The sequence below is a fragment of the Boleophthalmus pectinirostris genome, unplaced genomic scaffold (assembly GCF_026225935.1).
Source record: "Boleophthalmus pectinirostris isolate CB_2022bp ecotype Guang Dong unplaced genomic scaffold, ASM2622593v1 HiC_scaffold_7, whole genome shotgun sequence".
Classification (NCBI taxonomy): Eukaryota; Metazoa; Chordata; class Actinopteri; order Gobiiformes; family Gobiidae; genus Boleophthalmus; species Boleophthalmus pectinirostris.
The window spans coordinates 19986797-20001916 of NW_026571473.1; the positions used below are offsets into that span (position 1 = coordinate 19986797).

Genomic DNA, 15120 nt, shown 5'->3' on the forward strand with positions numbered 1-15120 from the left:
ATAGTACTCTGATAAAATTAAGATACATTTTAGAAAACAACTCACCTATCAGGAGTTTGTGTACCATAAGCCAACACTAATTCTGGTCAATAACTCCTTTAATAGACAGTGTTAATTTCTGATCTACTTGCATAAAACTTAACTGCTTTCACTTAAACAGGCAAAAAACAACAACACCACTACAGACCAATAATTTTGATGTTTTTATTATTTATGAGGTTTACAATTTTTTATTAAGTTTTATCCTTGTCAATTATTTTGGCAAACATTTCACTTTTCTGTGCAGTCCCACAATTTTAAGTAAAATCTATAGATGTGGAATGAGTTAAGCCAAGTTTCTAGAGTTTGTCCAAGTAGTTGTCCAAGGGAGGGATACCCTCCTTGATCCCCTTGCGCTTGCGTGTCTCAGCAACAACCTGCCCAGGCTTGGATGTAGCCTCAAAGGGATTTCCATCAAGGATCTTCCAGTGGTCAAATACACACTGAGGGAAGGCCTGTCCACCAGTATTTGAACGCAGATCAGCTGTGAAACCTGGGGAAGAATGACAATGCTTGTAAATTTAACAGTAAATGGAGACCCCTCATATACATTTTCCAAAAATTCTTACCAAATGACTCATTGACAGGTAGGTAGGCCTTGACAACGTGTATTGGTGTTCCAGAAACACTGCCCTCCTCAAACACAATCCCTCTTCTCCTGGTCAAGACGCTATAGCTTCCTCCAATCGCCTCACTGGGACACTAACATTTTGGAATTCTGGTTAGAAAAACAAATACTGTAATGCGTTTACAAGTAATTTTAATAATCGTACCGAGATTTCCACCAGATAGACTGGCTCCATAATTCTGGGATTAGCTGTAAGCTGACAAGCATAAAGTACTCTGCGGGCAGTGGGGATGATCTGTCCACCACCACGATGGATAGCATCTGTATGCAGGGTCACGTCATGGATATCAAAACGGATGCCACGCATGTTCTCCTCACAAAGAACACCCTAAAAGAATGAAATCATTTTAGTACCATTTTGACCAGTACACCAAAAATAAAAATCTAGTCAGTTTTGTTTACCTCTTTGGATGCCCACTGGAATCCAGCCACAACACTGTCCTTAATCTCATTAAGGTACTGAACTCCCTTGGTAACATCCACCAAAATGTTTGGTCCAGTTCCATCAGGGCCAAAACACCAGATCTTACGGGCCTCACCAACATCCCAATCATATTTTTCAGCAAGGTAACGAGCACGGATCTTTAACTCCTGTCGAGCGGAAACTTCACCCTTGTCAATGTCTTCAGGAAGACCTTCCTCAAGAGGACGTGCCTTCATGAACAAACGGTTGTGCTTGTTTGGAGATTTGGACAGGCAGATTTGATTGGACTCTGACTGGACCGTCTCTCTGTAGGACACCACAGGGTTTGATTTCTGAAAGGGTACATTGCAACTTTAATAAAAATTCACAGGGAATTTGACCATTTATAAATAAAAATTTTACTTTAAGTGGAATGCCAGCATGATCCTCTTCCAAATCCTTCAAACAAATCTCCAAATGCAGCTCTCCTGCCCCAGCAACAATGTGCTCTCCAGATTCTTCAATGATGCACTGCACCATAGGATCAGACTTGGAGAGGCGCTTCAACCCTTCAACCAGCTTGGGCAGTTCAGAAGGATTTTTAGCCTCAACTGCAACTCTTACAACAGGGCTGACACTGAACTTCATCACTTTCAAGTTGTGTGCATGCTCAAAGGTTGAGATTGTTCCCGTTTTCACAAGGAACTGGTCCACTCCAACCAGCCCAACAATGTTCCCACATGGTACATCTTCAATGGGTTCAGTGTAACGACCCATCATCAAAATGGTCCTGAAGTATCAAGGATATATTTAATATAGCTGTCAACTATTCTAACCCAATGCAAATTAAAGTGTACAAACCTTTGAATAGGCTTAAGGTAGAGATCCTCCTTCTTTCCAGGAATATAATTTGGTCCCATGATGCGAACTTTCTGGCCAGTTGAGACAACCCCAGAAAATACACGACCAAAGGCAAAAAAGCGACCCTTGTCACAAGTTGGGACCATCTTGGAGATGTACATCATCAATGGAGCCTTGGGGTCACAGTTTTTAATACCTGAGGAAAATAAAAGTTGTGAGTATTGAAAAGGATTCTATATATACCCTGTCCACTGTAAGTCTTACCCATGGCTGCCTCATCGTCACTGGGCCCTTCATAGAGAAGCTCACAACGGTACTTCTGAGCGGTGACAGGAGAAGGCAGGTGGATGGTTATCATCTGAAGCAGAGCCTCACCAGCAGGCAGCCAACGACGCATCACAGCTTTCAGCAGAGGTTTACCCTCCTTGTCTCTATCCTCAGCATCCAACTTGATGTTCAGTTTATCAATCATTTTGGCCACTTCCTCCTTCTTGAAATTCATGATGGCATCAAACATCTACGACAGATTTAAAACAAGATTAACAACAATATATAAACCATGGGAACACAAAGCCAAAGACTTCCATGCCATTATCAGACAAAAATTTATCATCACTATATAAAAATCAGGTCAAAGTGAAGAATATTGTATTCATCAGCTGCAGGCATTTTATTCTGGAAACTGATCACTCAAGGGCACTTGAACATTGCTCAACATGAGGCAAAAACTCACTTTGTAGATTGGATCCAGGACAAAGAACACAAAGGAGCGCACCAATTTGCCATCAGTATTGGTCTTGCTAAACTTTCCGGTAGATGGATCGCACCACCTGTAAAGTAAAGTAAAACTATGTTAGTATAGTTCTCTTCTCAATTACAAGTGACAATATGACCTCAGTTGTCTTAACAGTAAAAACAAAATAACTAACTTAAACATTTGCGTTAATTGTAAACATGTAAAAACTGTTCTACATCAAGCGAATATGCATGCAATAAATGCATGCCTCATTCAATGAGATGCAAAAGTCAGGATAAGCAAAATACCATCTACAAGCAAACACTATACCAATACAAATGCTTAGATGGTAAGCTGCTTATGATGATTAAAAATCAAAGTTCCCGATGAAAAAACCCTCACCTGTCACCCCACATCTTTTTCATCAGGTCCTCTACTTTTTTGGCCTTCTCTTCTGGAGTTGGGTTCTCACCTGGCTTTACAAATTTCTTTGCATATGTCTCAGCAAACTGCTTTAGAGTAAATGCCCAGCCATGGAGCCCAGAGCCAAAGCCAACAGTACCCTTGACAGGGTCAATCTAAGACACAAATGTCAGTATCAGACAGACTAAAAGCCGCCAGTGCAAAACAAACATGCACAACACACAAGGCAAGTATGCAAGCTCACCTCAATGTCTCCCATTGGTCCCCCTTGTAGCAGCCCATATGTGGCAATGATGACGTTTACATTTTCAATGATACGCTGGAATGTCTGGAAAAGGTCCTCTGCTTCAAGCTGCAGCTCCAACAAGGCACGGTCCATTTTGTTCATCATGAGGACAGGCTTAATGCGTTCAGCAATGGCTTGACGGAGCACTGTCTCAGTTTGCACACAGACACCTGGCAAAGGGGGAAAGTTATAGCTTTCACAATACAAATATTCATTTTAATGAACAGGAAACTTTGAAATGGTTACCTGACACACAGTCTACAACAACGAGGGCCCCATCAGTGACACGCAGGGCAGCGGTCACCTCTGAAGAAAAATCCACGTGTCCAGGGGAATCAATCAAGTTGATCAAGAAACCTGAGCCATCCTTGCCCTGTTTGATGAAGGCCAAATCATCATCGGACAACTCGTAGTACATGGAGATTGCACTAAAGAGGTAAAACCAACAAGTGAATAAAACAGAATTAACATTTTAACACTGCATGTGTTGCACAAAGTTTACACACGTTGATTTGATGGTGATGCACCGCTCTTGCTCATCTTTACGTGTGTCAGTAAAGCGAGTTTCTCCAGCACGAGCTGAGGCGATGATACCGGCCTTGGACACCAGCGAGTCAGTCAACGTAGACTTTCCATGATCAACGTGCGCAATCACAGACATATTACGGATGTTTGCCTTCTTGTCCATGATGGCACGGATCTGGTCTATGGTGAAGTTCACCTGTGGAGAAAGGAAGTCTTACATGAAAACAAAGCATTGCCCAATAACAACAATGGCCATAATACATCTGATACCATTATAGTTTTAAATTGAGTCAAATATTATGGAATTTATGGGGTTAAGCTTCCGGTTTAGAAGTGCTTCATAGGTTTATCATAAGGCTAACTGAAAGGGCTATGTAGTGTGACGACATGACCGACAGCGCATTATGGAATCTTTAATAACATGGCAATAAGGAAGTTAAGGTCTTATTCAAGCTTTAATACAAACTGGACAGTAATCTTTAACGAGTTTTGACACAGAAGGCTAATGTCAATGCCAGAACAGTCGCAGAACTCTTGCATCATAACAGGCTTCATGTAATACAAAAGGGATCTGGTCACCCGTAGGATCAGGCCACGTGTACAGCGGTATACAGCTAGCGGCTAATGTTAGATAACGCTGCTGCTGCTAGGCCGCAAAAAATGCCGGTACATACAACAACAGCCTACACACGTTTAACACCGCGTCAGACGAGCTACAGACAAGATAATACAGGAGATCTTGCCATGTGTGCGGTAAAAATAATATGTCACACGCATTCGGAGATGACATACAGGTTTTCGTTCACTAGTTGGGATGCTAAAGCCGCCTGCGCACTAAACAGCCAACACCCGCTACAAGAATCACTGACGCTACAGCTTTAGGGTTAACACACTGCAGCGCATAACACTTTAGTTGCAACTTAAAAACTACAACAAGAAACAACTAATCTAACCAAGAAGACGCTTTGAAATTATAAATACAAAATCTTTAAAAAAGACAAAATGGTTGCCATTTAGCTACTGTGACAACCACCGCATATTAGCCTACCTCGTACCTCCCATTAAAAAGCTCCTAACATACCCCAACATTTGATACGTGATAGGAATTAGTATTGTGGTAGTATATGACATTATATGATACAAAATGAGCTTACCATTTTTGCGGATGGTTGTGGATTCGCTTGGTGAAAAACAGAGCAAGTTTTACACTGCCCACCTCACACAGGCGTAGGCAGGGAAGAGACAGTTGACGTCAGACAACAAGACTTTATACTGCGTGCGCAAGAAACGTCCTACGTCACGCTTGCGCGTGAATAGATCGGCTCGTTTCGAATTATTCACATCATAGTGCCTAGGTCCTAGATCCCAGATCCTAGCTCCTAACCTCTTTACCTTTGGAGCTACGTCACGGAGTCGACCTTAAGAGTCCTTGACAGAGACGAGAAGGAGCTTCAGCTGCGTTTGGAGAATCCGACCGTCCTAACCATGGATCTATTAGGTCCTAACCAAAAGCTGGAAAAACAGCAAAGTCACATGACACTACAGCTGTTTGATAAAAACAACTACACCCTCAAAATGGACTACAATATGCGCTCCCTATTCTCCTCTACTGATTTTAATGAACATTTCAACATGACAATGTACTTAAATTACTAAAATATTTGGATGTGAAAGATGCTGCTGTTGGGGGAAAAATAGCTTTGCAATAAACCTTACAGACTCTGAAAACTTTTTCTTCAGCTGCAGCCTCTGCTCTGTCTGCTCTGTCCTCTGTCCCAATAAATATTCCACTAAATCCTGTCCTTAAAATCATACAGTGGTGCATGGCCTCCATTAGCATAGTTTATGCAAATTAGAAATGCGGCATTAAGTTTTGTTTTTATCCAGATAGGTTGTAAAATATCTGAGGCAATGAAACGTTGAATGCATTTCAAACTCTCCTGCAGAAAAAAGCTATTTTCAGAAATCTTTAAGTGGTAAATGGCACTGGATTGTGGAATGGTACTGCGTCCTCTCTGTACCACTGCTCCGGAGGGTCCCATGCGGAAGGAGCTACAAAATGAAGCATACAGACTCCATGGCTCCATCCGAAATTGGGCAAAACTACCTCTGTCCTTGTCTTTTCTTCTCCTTATCGCTGACTTCTGAGAGATATGTCATTAGGTCAACTATAAGGACCAAGGAGGAGGAAGGAACAGTGAGGAGAAGGAGATATTGCTACTTTAGGTGGATCCGGATCCTCCTAACCAGTGGCGGGAACTACAGTGAAAATTACAACTCCCAGACCTCCACTACTGCGTTGAGTCTTTTGAGACCTTTTAAACCTTTCAGTCTTTTCATTACAATGATAGTCTACATAAATGAATGCTGCTAAATAAAGAGCTACTCTAAACCTGTACACATTTAATCTCTGAAAAAAAAAGAACCATCTCCAACACCACATATGTACAAAACAGACTCATCATCAATGGCACATCCCTCTGTCACAGAGAAAAAGCATATTCCACTGAGTCTGTCCTTTAGTCCAACAGAAGATGACTGCATCAGGGCACAAGGAGGGAGCAGTTTTTTTCAGCGCTTTAGTTTATGCATATGGCTCAGTAGTAGTTATGCTTTATCTGTAATTGTAACTTGTACAGTAGTATTTGGAAACATTTAGTTTGATCAGCGCAGTGGGATACCTGGCTGGTTAGGAACCCTGAGCTTCCTATGCTAAAGGAGCTATGAAAGGAAGCATAATTACTCCTTTCCTTACTCCTTCCTAACCTTACTGATTAATTTGGATGGTCCTTGTCACAAAGGACAATAAGCAAGTGAGGGTAAACAGAATATTCAGACAGGCCTTATCATGGCAGACGGTGACACTCCTCCGGTTTTGGCTTGGGGAGCTAGGAGCGTCTTGACCAATTTGACAAATTCGGAAGGAGCTCATGGCTTCAGGGCCAAGACGGAAAAAAAGACACCGTAGGTCTCAGGTCGGCAGATGGCGCTGCAAATCAATAATTTGCTACGAAAACCACATTGCATATGGTATGACAACATTTTCCTGAAGACACAGGTAAGTTACAGGCCCTTCAAAGCGTTAAGATTTTAAACAGACTGGGTGTCCAAGTAGCGCGAAATGCAAATTAAATAAGCAATATACAAACATTTAATTGGTAAAATATTGCTTAATTCGTTTTACAGAAAGAGCTTGTCGATCAAAATTTCAGTCAGAAAACTGCATAGAATCCATTAAGCCTCTTTATGTAACCTAACCAAAACAAAGCTGGTCTTTAATTCAAAGAGCCAGACTGATAATGTGTAGAACTTATCTCAAGTTAAGTGAGCTACCACAGACTGTATAAAGAAGTGGGATAAGGACTTCACTGGAGCGGTCGGTGTTTGATACTTTGCGTCTAATGTCATCACAGCATTCTCTGGGGGTGTGAAGATAACTAAAAGCACTGCTTTTGGAAGCTCTTCTACTCCTTAAACCTAATGTGAGCTTTATTTGAACACAATCTGATCAGAAGGAGCCTACTTGAAAACTGAATCTACAACAGGTGAGATGATTTGAGTGCTTAAACAAGTTTCTCGCATGCAAAATTACTGTCAAAAGCTAGCTAGCAGGTTATCAATAAGTCACTCTCACATTTTTTTGTTTAAAATCAAACTCCTTAAACAGGACCATGGACGCTTGCATTGATCACAAATCAGCTACCGGGTTAGCTATGTCCATTTATACAGTCTATAGATGCTACACAAAACAGTCATAAGTAAGTAAGTAAGTAATATAAATAATATATATAAATAAAGACTTAAAACAGTCATGTCAATCTGGCTCTTGTTAGAAACATGAGATTTGCTGCCAGTAATTCTGAGCCCCTGATTCCCCTTTATTGTTTTACTATAGAAACGCTGGAAAAGATTATTTATTACTATTTGCATTTAGCAACATGAAAACACAGTGAATGGGAAAGTTTTTTGCTTATACACTAAAGTCCAACCCCAAATAAAGAAGGCAACATTTTGCTGCAGGTGAAACTTCACACATCCCAGGATATTGCTGTATAAAATATGAAACATCCTAACTCTAATATAGAGTGATTTCTTAGATCAGTGTGGTTGTCAGTTCAGTGGCACATTCAGAGATTCAGAGACCTATAAAAAAGCCAAAGTACACAACAAAACTACATATTTTTAGCCTAATTACAAATGTGTTCTCACTCATTAGTCTTTTCAAAAAACTAATCTGATGCACTGAGGCCAAACTTGGAATAACACATGATCACACAGAGACTGGGGCACCTTAGCAAAATTTTCCAACATCTGTGGAAGCCCTCTGATAACACTGGAATGAATGTATTACTCATTCCTAATTTCATGTCACTCACCCATCCTTAGAAAGAACCCACACAATGAAAATGGACACTTGATTGTAAAAGATTGTAGAAGATTGTAAAAGTTATATGTCATGTCAGCATTTGAGAGAGATTATTAGCTCGTACTTCATGTTCACATCTACCCTATCCAATAATGCCTAGCCTCCTTATTTTCATATTGCCCCTGTGTGATGTTTCATCTTATGCATATGGTTCTCCCAAACTAATATCAACAGTATCTCTACCTCAAGCACATACTGCTTTTTGTATCACCACTACTTTTGGCTATATGACTCCAATGTGTGAGTTTAATTCTTTACCATATTGCCCACCTCTGGCCTGGTTCCCATAGAAGACTTTGATGGCTGAAATATCTAGGTTATATGCAGACTGGCAAATGACGTTTGATTCACACCAATAATGACCCACTTTGAAGGATTTTGTCCTCCTGGGGAATTGCAAAAGGTTTCGCAAATGGTTTCCTATTTAGGAAGGCCTTGTATAATGTCCACTCCTTTCCCCTTTTTGAGTCAGGATAAGGGTTGGAGCATAAATACAGTGTAAGAAGTTTTGAAAGTGGTTGGTGGTGAGCATGGTATTTGGCAGGAATTTTGCTACTGCTGGAACGTTAACATCTTCATGTTGTAGCTGTCCATTTGGAAGTCTTCTAACTAAATCACTTAGAGCAAATAGTGTGAAGCTGATTATTTATTTAGTATTAGTACTGCGTGTGCTTAACATATTTACTTGTTTTTCAATATTATAATAAAAATTAGTCTAGCTGCACCATGTTTCCAATTTCTATTTCTTACTGTTTTTCTATTCCTTACTGTTTGTTGAACCCCTCGTGTCCTCAGCAGTTCCTGCTCTTCACCGTTGTTCTTATCCACCTATCTGTTATTTCTTATCAAGCTCTTAAAACAGAAATATATATTTTCTCATTGGAGCAATCAGACTAATGCACTATTTATTAAAAAAAATACATAAATAAATAAAATAAAAAATACATTTCTGTGTTGACATGTCTCCCCAGCTGCTCAGTGTTTGTGATAATATAGGCCTATAGCACAGACACAGATGACAGCATCTGTCCTGATTTTGGCCCTGACCACATAAAAAGCCTTCTTTTTCTTTTCTTGCCTTGACACCAGCTCCATTACATAGGGAGGGGAGGAAAGATAAAGCATGAAACAGTGCATGGTATTTGAGCTAATCTATTCTTTCTTCAGGCAGGTTGTGATCGCCATCAACACAGAAAGGTCAGCCAAACAGCTAACAAAGCTAGGTTCAACTGCTACACTAGTGACGTAAAAACAGGACTACAAGGTGGGATTAATGCTTAATAGCAGTTTTATCCAGTGAGCACACAATTCAATATGATTTCAGCAAGAGAATATACACTAGGAGATGTTTTTTGTTTTTTAGTTCTTTTATTTCAATATTTCAATACATTAGACAGTTAGACCTAAAAATGCGTTTATCTTAACAATGCAATCTACCAACAGTCCTAAGAGGTGCTTCTTAGCAGTGACTTGTGTCCCAAGAGATACATCAAAAGAATACATATTAATCCATAAATCTGAGTCTGATATATGTCCAACAGTGTGGTGCTGTGAATTATGTTGAGTAAGAAATCGATTTAGTCCTTAGTGGTATTATGCATTTTTATTTAGTATGAAACTGTAATATGTGTAAGTAATTTTTCATATTTTGTTCACTGTAGATAACAGTACTGATGTAAAATGCCCCCCCAACATATGAGGTACCTTAAATCACTACATCAATGGTGGGCACTTTTGCATTCATTTTTAAAAATGCCACTTTTAGCAACAGTTCTGTAGCAAACCTATGTATGACTTAACAACTCAGAGTTGACGTCAATGGATCTATATGATTTTTCTGTCATGAGGCCTTTAAAGGCCTTCTGCATGGCTGTGTGTAAAGAGATTTTGAGGTGTGATATTTTAGCCATGATGCCATGTCCCCTGTGTAGAAGCAACAGGGTGTAGCTGTATGAGGCCTCCGTCACTCTGTGAGCTTTTGATGTCAACTATGTGACATTAGAATCCACTGTTTCTGCTCCTAAATATTTCCATTTATAGATGCAGAAAGCCTGGGGATTCACCCTGACTTCACTGCTAATGAGGAACATTTAAACACTATAGAGATCCAAGTGTCTAGGCAGTCATTAAGCATGGAAAGGTCAGAACCAAGGGTGCCACACCACCTTCCATGACCATTTCCTGTACTGTACTGAAACACACTGTATTGATAAAACAGTTTGTGGTAAATTAAACCAACTTTGTTAATGCTGCTATATGTTCATCATCATACTATGGTAAATAGCCATACAAAATGAAAAATGACATAGAGAACTGAGTGACCTCTTTGGATATAAGTTGTTTTTAACATGTGGCTTGTGGCTCCAGGTATTATTAGACCATTCTGTTTCCTTTCCTCATCGTTTTGTTGTTGTGTACTCAGAAGGAAGCCTTCGGACAAAATGCCATACTAAATTGGAGTGGGCAGGCTGGCGGAGCAGTTTGAAGATTATTTTTGAGTGCATGTCACCTTCTGCAACAATCATAATAAAAAAAAAAAGGTTTCAGGAAAAGAATACAGGGCAGCAGTAATAAAGGATATTTGCTTCTAGGTGTGAATGGAGTTGGAATTACTATTATTAGGGAAAATACATAAATGCTTAATGGCAGATTACATTATAATTTTCCAGGCGGCATGTTGAGTTTTTATATTGGGTCATATAGCTGTTGGCGATGGGGCCTGTTGTTACCAGAATGAGGCTAACCTTTAACCAGTTTGTGAATTGCCCGCCAGCATTTAACACATCTGTGAAAGGGCCTTATCTCAGTCGTACAGGTGTGGACAATCAATACTTGACTGAAAACAACTGCATTTTGCTGCTGTATTTTTATGTCAATTAAGGTCTGAAATGCAAACCATGTACAGTTAGGTTATATTAATGACAGAGATTGAGTAGACATGTTTTGGTGCATGCTTCTTATTAAATCTATGTGGCTTGACCACATCTCTCACTGACTATATTGATTAAACCTCAGCCTCACGGTTGCAACAAATTTGCGGACCCCAGAGCAAAAAATAGTGAGCACCTCTTGCCCTAAACGTGAAGTACTGATATATGAAAATACAGCAACAGGAGGAGCAGATTTTTCATTATTATTTCCATTATTATTTGTGAACCCAACCATTCACTTATATGCAGTCGCCTATGTACTGGGGCACCTGTCTATAATTGTGAAATTGGTTCCAGATGAGATAGTGAAATTAATTTAAAATTTCATTTACATCACTGTGTAGCTTGAGATCTACAGTCAACAACTACAATTATTGGCTTTGCTGATGTCAAGTAATGTTAACAACCTATTAAAACATATTATTTAAAACATATTAAAACATGTTTTGAAAAAAAATCTTCTCTTTACATATACAGTCATCCCCCAGGACAATTAACTAATAGACCTAATTCATTTATATGGCTAATGAGTTATAATATGACTAAGCACTGCTGACCTGCATTGATGAGATAAAGAAAAATACATCCAGCTCTGACTGCCTGTTTATCAGCTCCATTGGCCATAGATTTCAGTTTGCTTGCCTTATGTTGATATTGATTATGCCATACATTCAGACTAATCAGATTAAACTCATTGATAAAATGGACAATGTAATTACATCTATTTTGCAGTTTCATTAAATTAAAGGTGCCATATATAACTTTTCTGATGGGGTATCCATTATCTGCTCGTTTTTAGATTTACCCGAACTTTTCCACAGTATATGCTACCCATTTGCTGCATCTGTTTAACTACAGGTGTTTTTATTGGTAAAAGAGATCTGGCATATAACGTGGCATCACCTACTTATGTCCATAGAGAAGATAGAATTTTAATGTCATACTGTGTGGAATAATCTCAGCAGAGACATAACATCTCCATGAAGACAAACAGGCCTTTCTCTAGAAAAGTTATACAGTGCACCTTTAAAGATGGGATAAGTTTATTTACTTGAATACATTCACAGTGCATCACCATATTCTTTAAATCAACAAAAAGAATTTCTAGTAATGACAACTATTAAAGATAAATACAAGTAAATATTAATATAATGTTCACACAGTTTAACACTGCTGCATCAGTATATCCTTATGTTACGCCCCCGGCTCCAAAGGGGAGGACAACACGTCAAAAACTTGTCAATTCAGAAATGATATGAATGACCTATATATTGAAGATGCAGTACAGTTTTACAAAACTAATATAAGTTGTTTTTCTTTTTGTTAGTCATATCAAAGTGAAGACATTTTAGAGGGAAGGAGAAATTGGAGCTCACATATCAATTAACTTGACATTATACAGCTCATATTCACATTCTACTTTAAACTTTCTTCGAGGTTGGCTTTTGTTACCTATTCTTGTAATCGCTTTTGACGTGCTCTGCGTGTTAACACTTCAGATTTATTTCACTAATTATATATTCCAATAAATTGACTTGTTTGAGATTGTGCACAAAGATTGCAATCGCTGATACGTGCCCATGTCCATACCACTGTCTTCTTCCTTTGATCGCGTTGCTGTGTTCTTGCTATGGCGTCTCTACAATTCAACGTGATGCAGAGTGATTTTTGTCTTCTCGGATTTGTTGTCAGTACTAATCTCATATGTACAGATAGGTCACTTTTATGCCATTATAAAAAATTCTACTTCAAAGAGAATAGAGAATCTGTTTTGTAATTGAAAGCAAGGCATTATAGAACAAGCTTAACACCACCTTCCTAAGTGCTGGCATTGTTATTTTTAAACACATTCATGGTGAATTTAATTTTTTTGTTTTTTGCTTTCTTACCTCCTCTCAGTCAGTTTCATAAAAAATTGCCTGGGCTGATGCTGCTAACATTGTTATTAGAGGACTGCTAACAAGTATTAAAAGAGGACTTATATATATAGATATTAGACTTCACATCTCAGTCAGAGCTGACATTTACATATTCAGGACCAATTCTGTAGACAAGAGAATAAACAGAATGAGAAAACAAGAATGTTGCATGGTGTGAGCTTCAGAGTAGGTAGCAAAAGTAGAGCAAATCCCAGTGGGTAGTTGTGTAAAAAAAAGCCAGTCACTGTTTACGTGGATTTACAAACATCTTATGCATCAGTAATGTCAGACATCCATTTGGACTAGCACAAGCACAGGCGGTGCCTCAGCCACCTTGGCCTTGCGTGGCAGCAGATGTGTCAGCCTTCTAACGGATGGAGTGGCATGAAGAAGAAGCTCCTTAAGACCTGTTCGAAACTCACGGCGGATCAGGCAATAGAGCACCGGGTTGAGGCAGCTGTTGGTGTGAGCTAGACACACGGTCAGAGGGAAAGCATAGGCTTGGGCATTGTAAAAAGCCTTGCTAAAGGGCACCAGGTCAAACTTTATGAATACCCCCCATAAAGTTAATGCCTGATTGGGCAACCAGCACAGAAAAAATGACAGCACCACAATGATGATGGATTTAGTGACCTTGGAGCGGCGGTTTTGCCTGCCTTGCTCCACTTCAGGTCCCGCCGTCCCTGTGATGCGCCGGCTGAGGATGAAGCGCAGTAGGAGCAGGTAGCAGACGGTGATGATTATCAGTGGGATGAGAAACCCCACCAGAACTTTTTGCAGCTGGTACAGACCCAGAAGCAGCTGTGGATCCCAGTTTCCTGACTCTGGGAAACGCACCAGGCACAGCTCCTCATCTGACACCTGCACACTGGTAGAATAGATGGCATGGGGTAGAGTGGCCAATAAGGAAATAGCCCAGATGCCCAGACTAGTCCACTTGGCTCTGGTTGCTGCTGCCCGCCGGCTGTGCATCTTCAGTGCAGATGATATGGAGTAATAGCGTGCCATGCTCATTGCTGTGAGGAAGAAGACACTGGCGTACATGTTCATTGTAGTGACTGTGCTAATTATTTTACACATGACACGACCAAAAGGCCAGCGAAAATCCAGGGCTGTGTCCACTGCCCAAAAGGGTAAAGTCAGGACAAACTGGAGGTCTGTTATGGCGAGACCCATCACAAAACAGTTAATGGATGATTGCTTCTGCCGGTATCGTGAGTGCAGCAAGTAAAGAGCCAGAGAGTTGCCCACCAACCCCAGAGCACACACTATGGAGTAGACACATGCTATCATGACACGTACTACCAGGCTTGAGCTGTCTCCCTGGAACTCCATGGTGGACTCCTTGGTGAGCAGCTGCAGCCAGCAGTGCAGCGACAGGTTGTTAGTGGAGCAGTTCTCGGTCCGGTCTTCTTGCACAAGTTCCACCTGACAAGGCTCCGGAGCCAGGGTTTGGACACTGCTGCTGTTCATCTGCAGGTCCATTGTGCTCAGAATTACATGAGAGCACTCAAGTTAAAAAGAACTACAATGAGCCCGGATCCTACATTCCAGTGTCTTTATTTCCTCGTCTTCCTCTCTCATTCTCCGCTCTGCTACTCTGTGCACTCGGCGCTATGAGTCTGTTTATATCGAGAACCCCCTCCCACCACCGGAGCACACATACCCCCTCAACTCCCCCTCCCACCTCTGCCGGCACCATATGCGCAGGAAAAGGGGCTTTTTTCATCTTACCTCACCACACAATTTGACCGAAACGAATACAGGCTGTGATAACCGTAGCCACATGAAAGTCTTACAGCGTGTCCATCAAGGGTAAAGCTTAATGTTTCTTGGCACAATGTATGCACCTCCCACACAATTATATTTCTGCAAAGACACTTTTTACTCAGCTTCAAGACAGAGTTGAGCATTTGAATGGCCATACATGTATGTGACTGTGTT

At 40.4% G+C, this 15120-nt stretch overlaps 2 protein-coding genes across 2 annotated transcripts; both read right to left on the reverse strand.

Moving 5' to 3' along the window:
* Window positions 1-190: 190 nt before the first annotated feature.
* Window positions 191-5210, reverse strand: LOC110173995 (elongation factor 2-like). Its single transcript, XM_020940017.2, has 13 exons — window positions 5056-5210; window positions 3883-4097; window positions 3623-3804; window positions 3335-3546; window positions 3070-3245; window positions 2665-2761; window positions 2196-2448; window positions 1932-2127; window positions 1494-1860; window positions 1070-1423; window positions 813-995; window positions 609-741; window positions 191-532 (listed from the first exon to the last, which is right to left on the reverse strand). Exons 1-13 carry the CDS (start codon window positions 5056-5058, stop codon window positions 339-341), a joined length of 2565 nt encoding a protein of 854 aa, XP_020795676.1. The 5' UTR covers window positions 5059-5210; the 3' UTR covers window positions 191-338.
* An 8251-nt stretch (window positions 5211-13461) lies between these two features.
* On the reverse strand, window positions 13462-14661 carry rxfp3.2b (relaxin family peptide receptor 3.2b). The gene has a single exon (XM_020940061.1). It carries the CDS (start codon window positions 14659-14661, stop codon window positions 13462-13464), a length of 1200 nt encoding a protein of 399 aa, XP_020795720.1.
* Window positions 14662-15120: the final 459 nt, after the last annotated feature.

Excerpts from the sequence above, each read along its gene's own strand:
- LOC110173995 (XM_020940017.2), bottom strand. Across the intron at positions 2,128-2,195 it reads TGACGATGAGGCAGCCATGG|GTATTAAAAACTGTGACCCC; the intron begins GTAAGACTTACA and ends TATTTTCCTCAG. Across the intron at positions 533-608 it reads ACCTGTCAATGAGTCATTTG|GTTTCACAGCTGATCTGCGT; the intron begins GTAAGAATTTTT and ends ATTCTTCCCCAG.
- rxfp3.2b (XM_020940061.1), bottom strand. The coding sequence starts at position 14,661 with ATGGACCTGCAGATGAACAGCAGCAGTGTCCAAACCCTGGCTCCGGAG.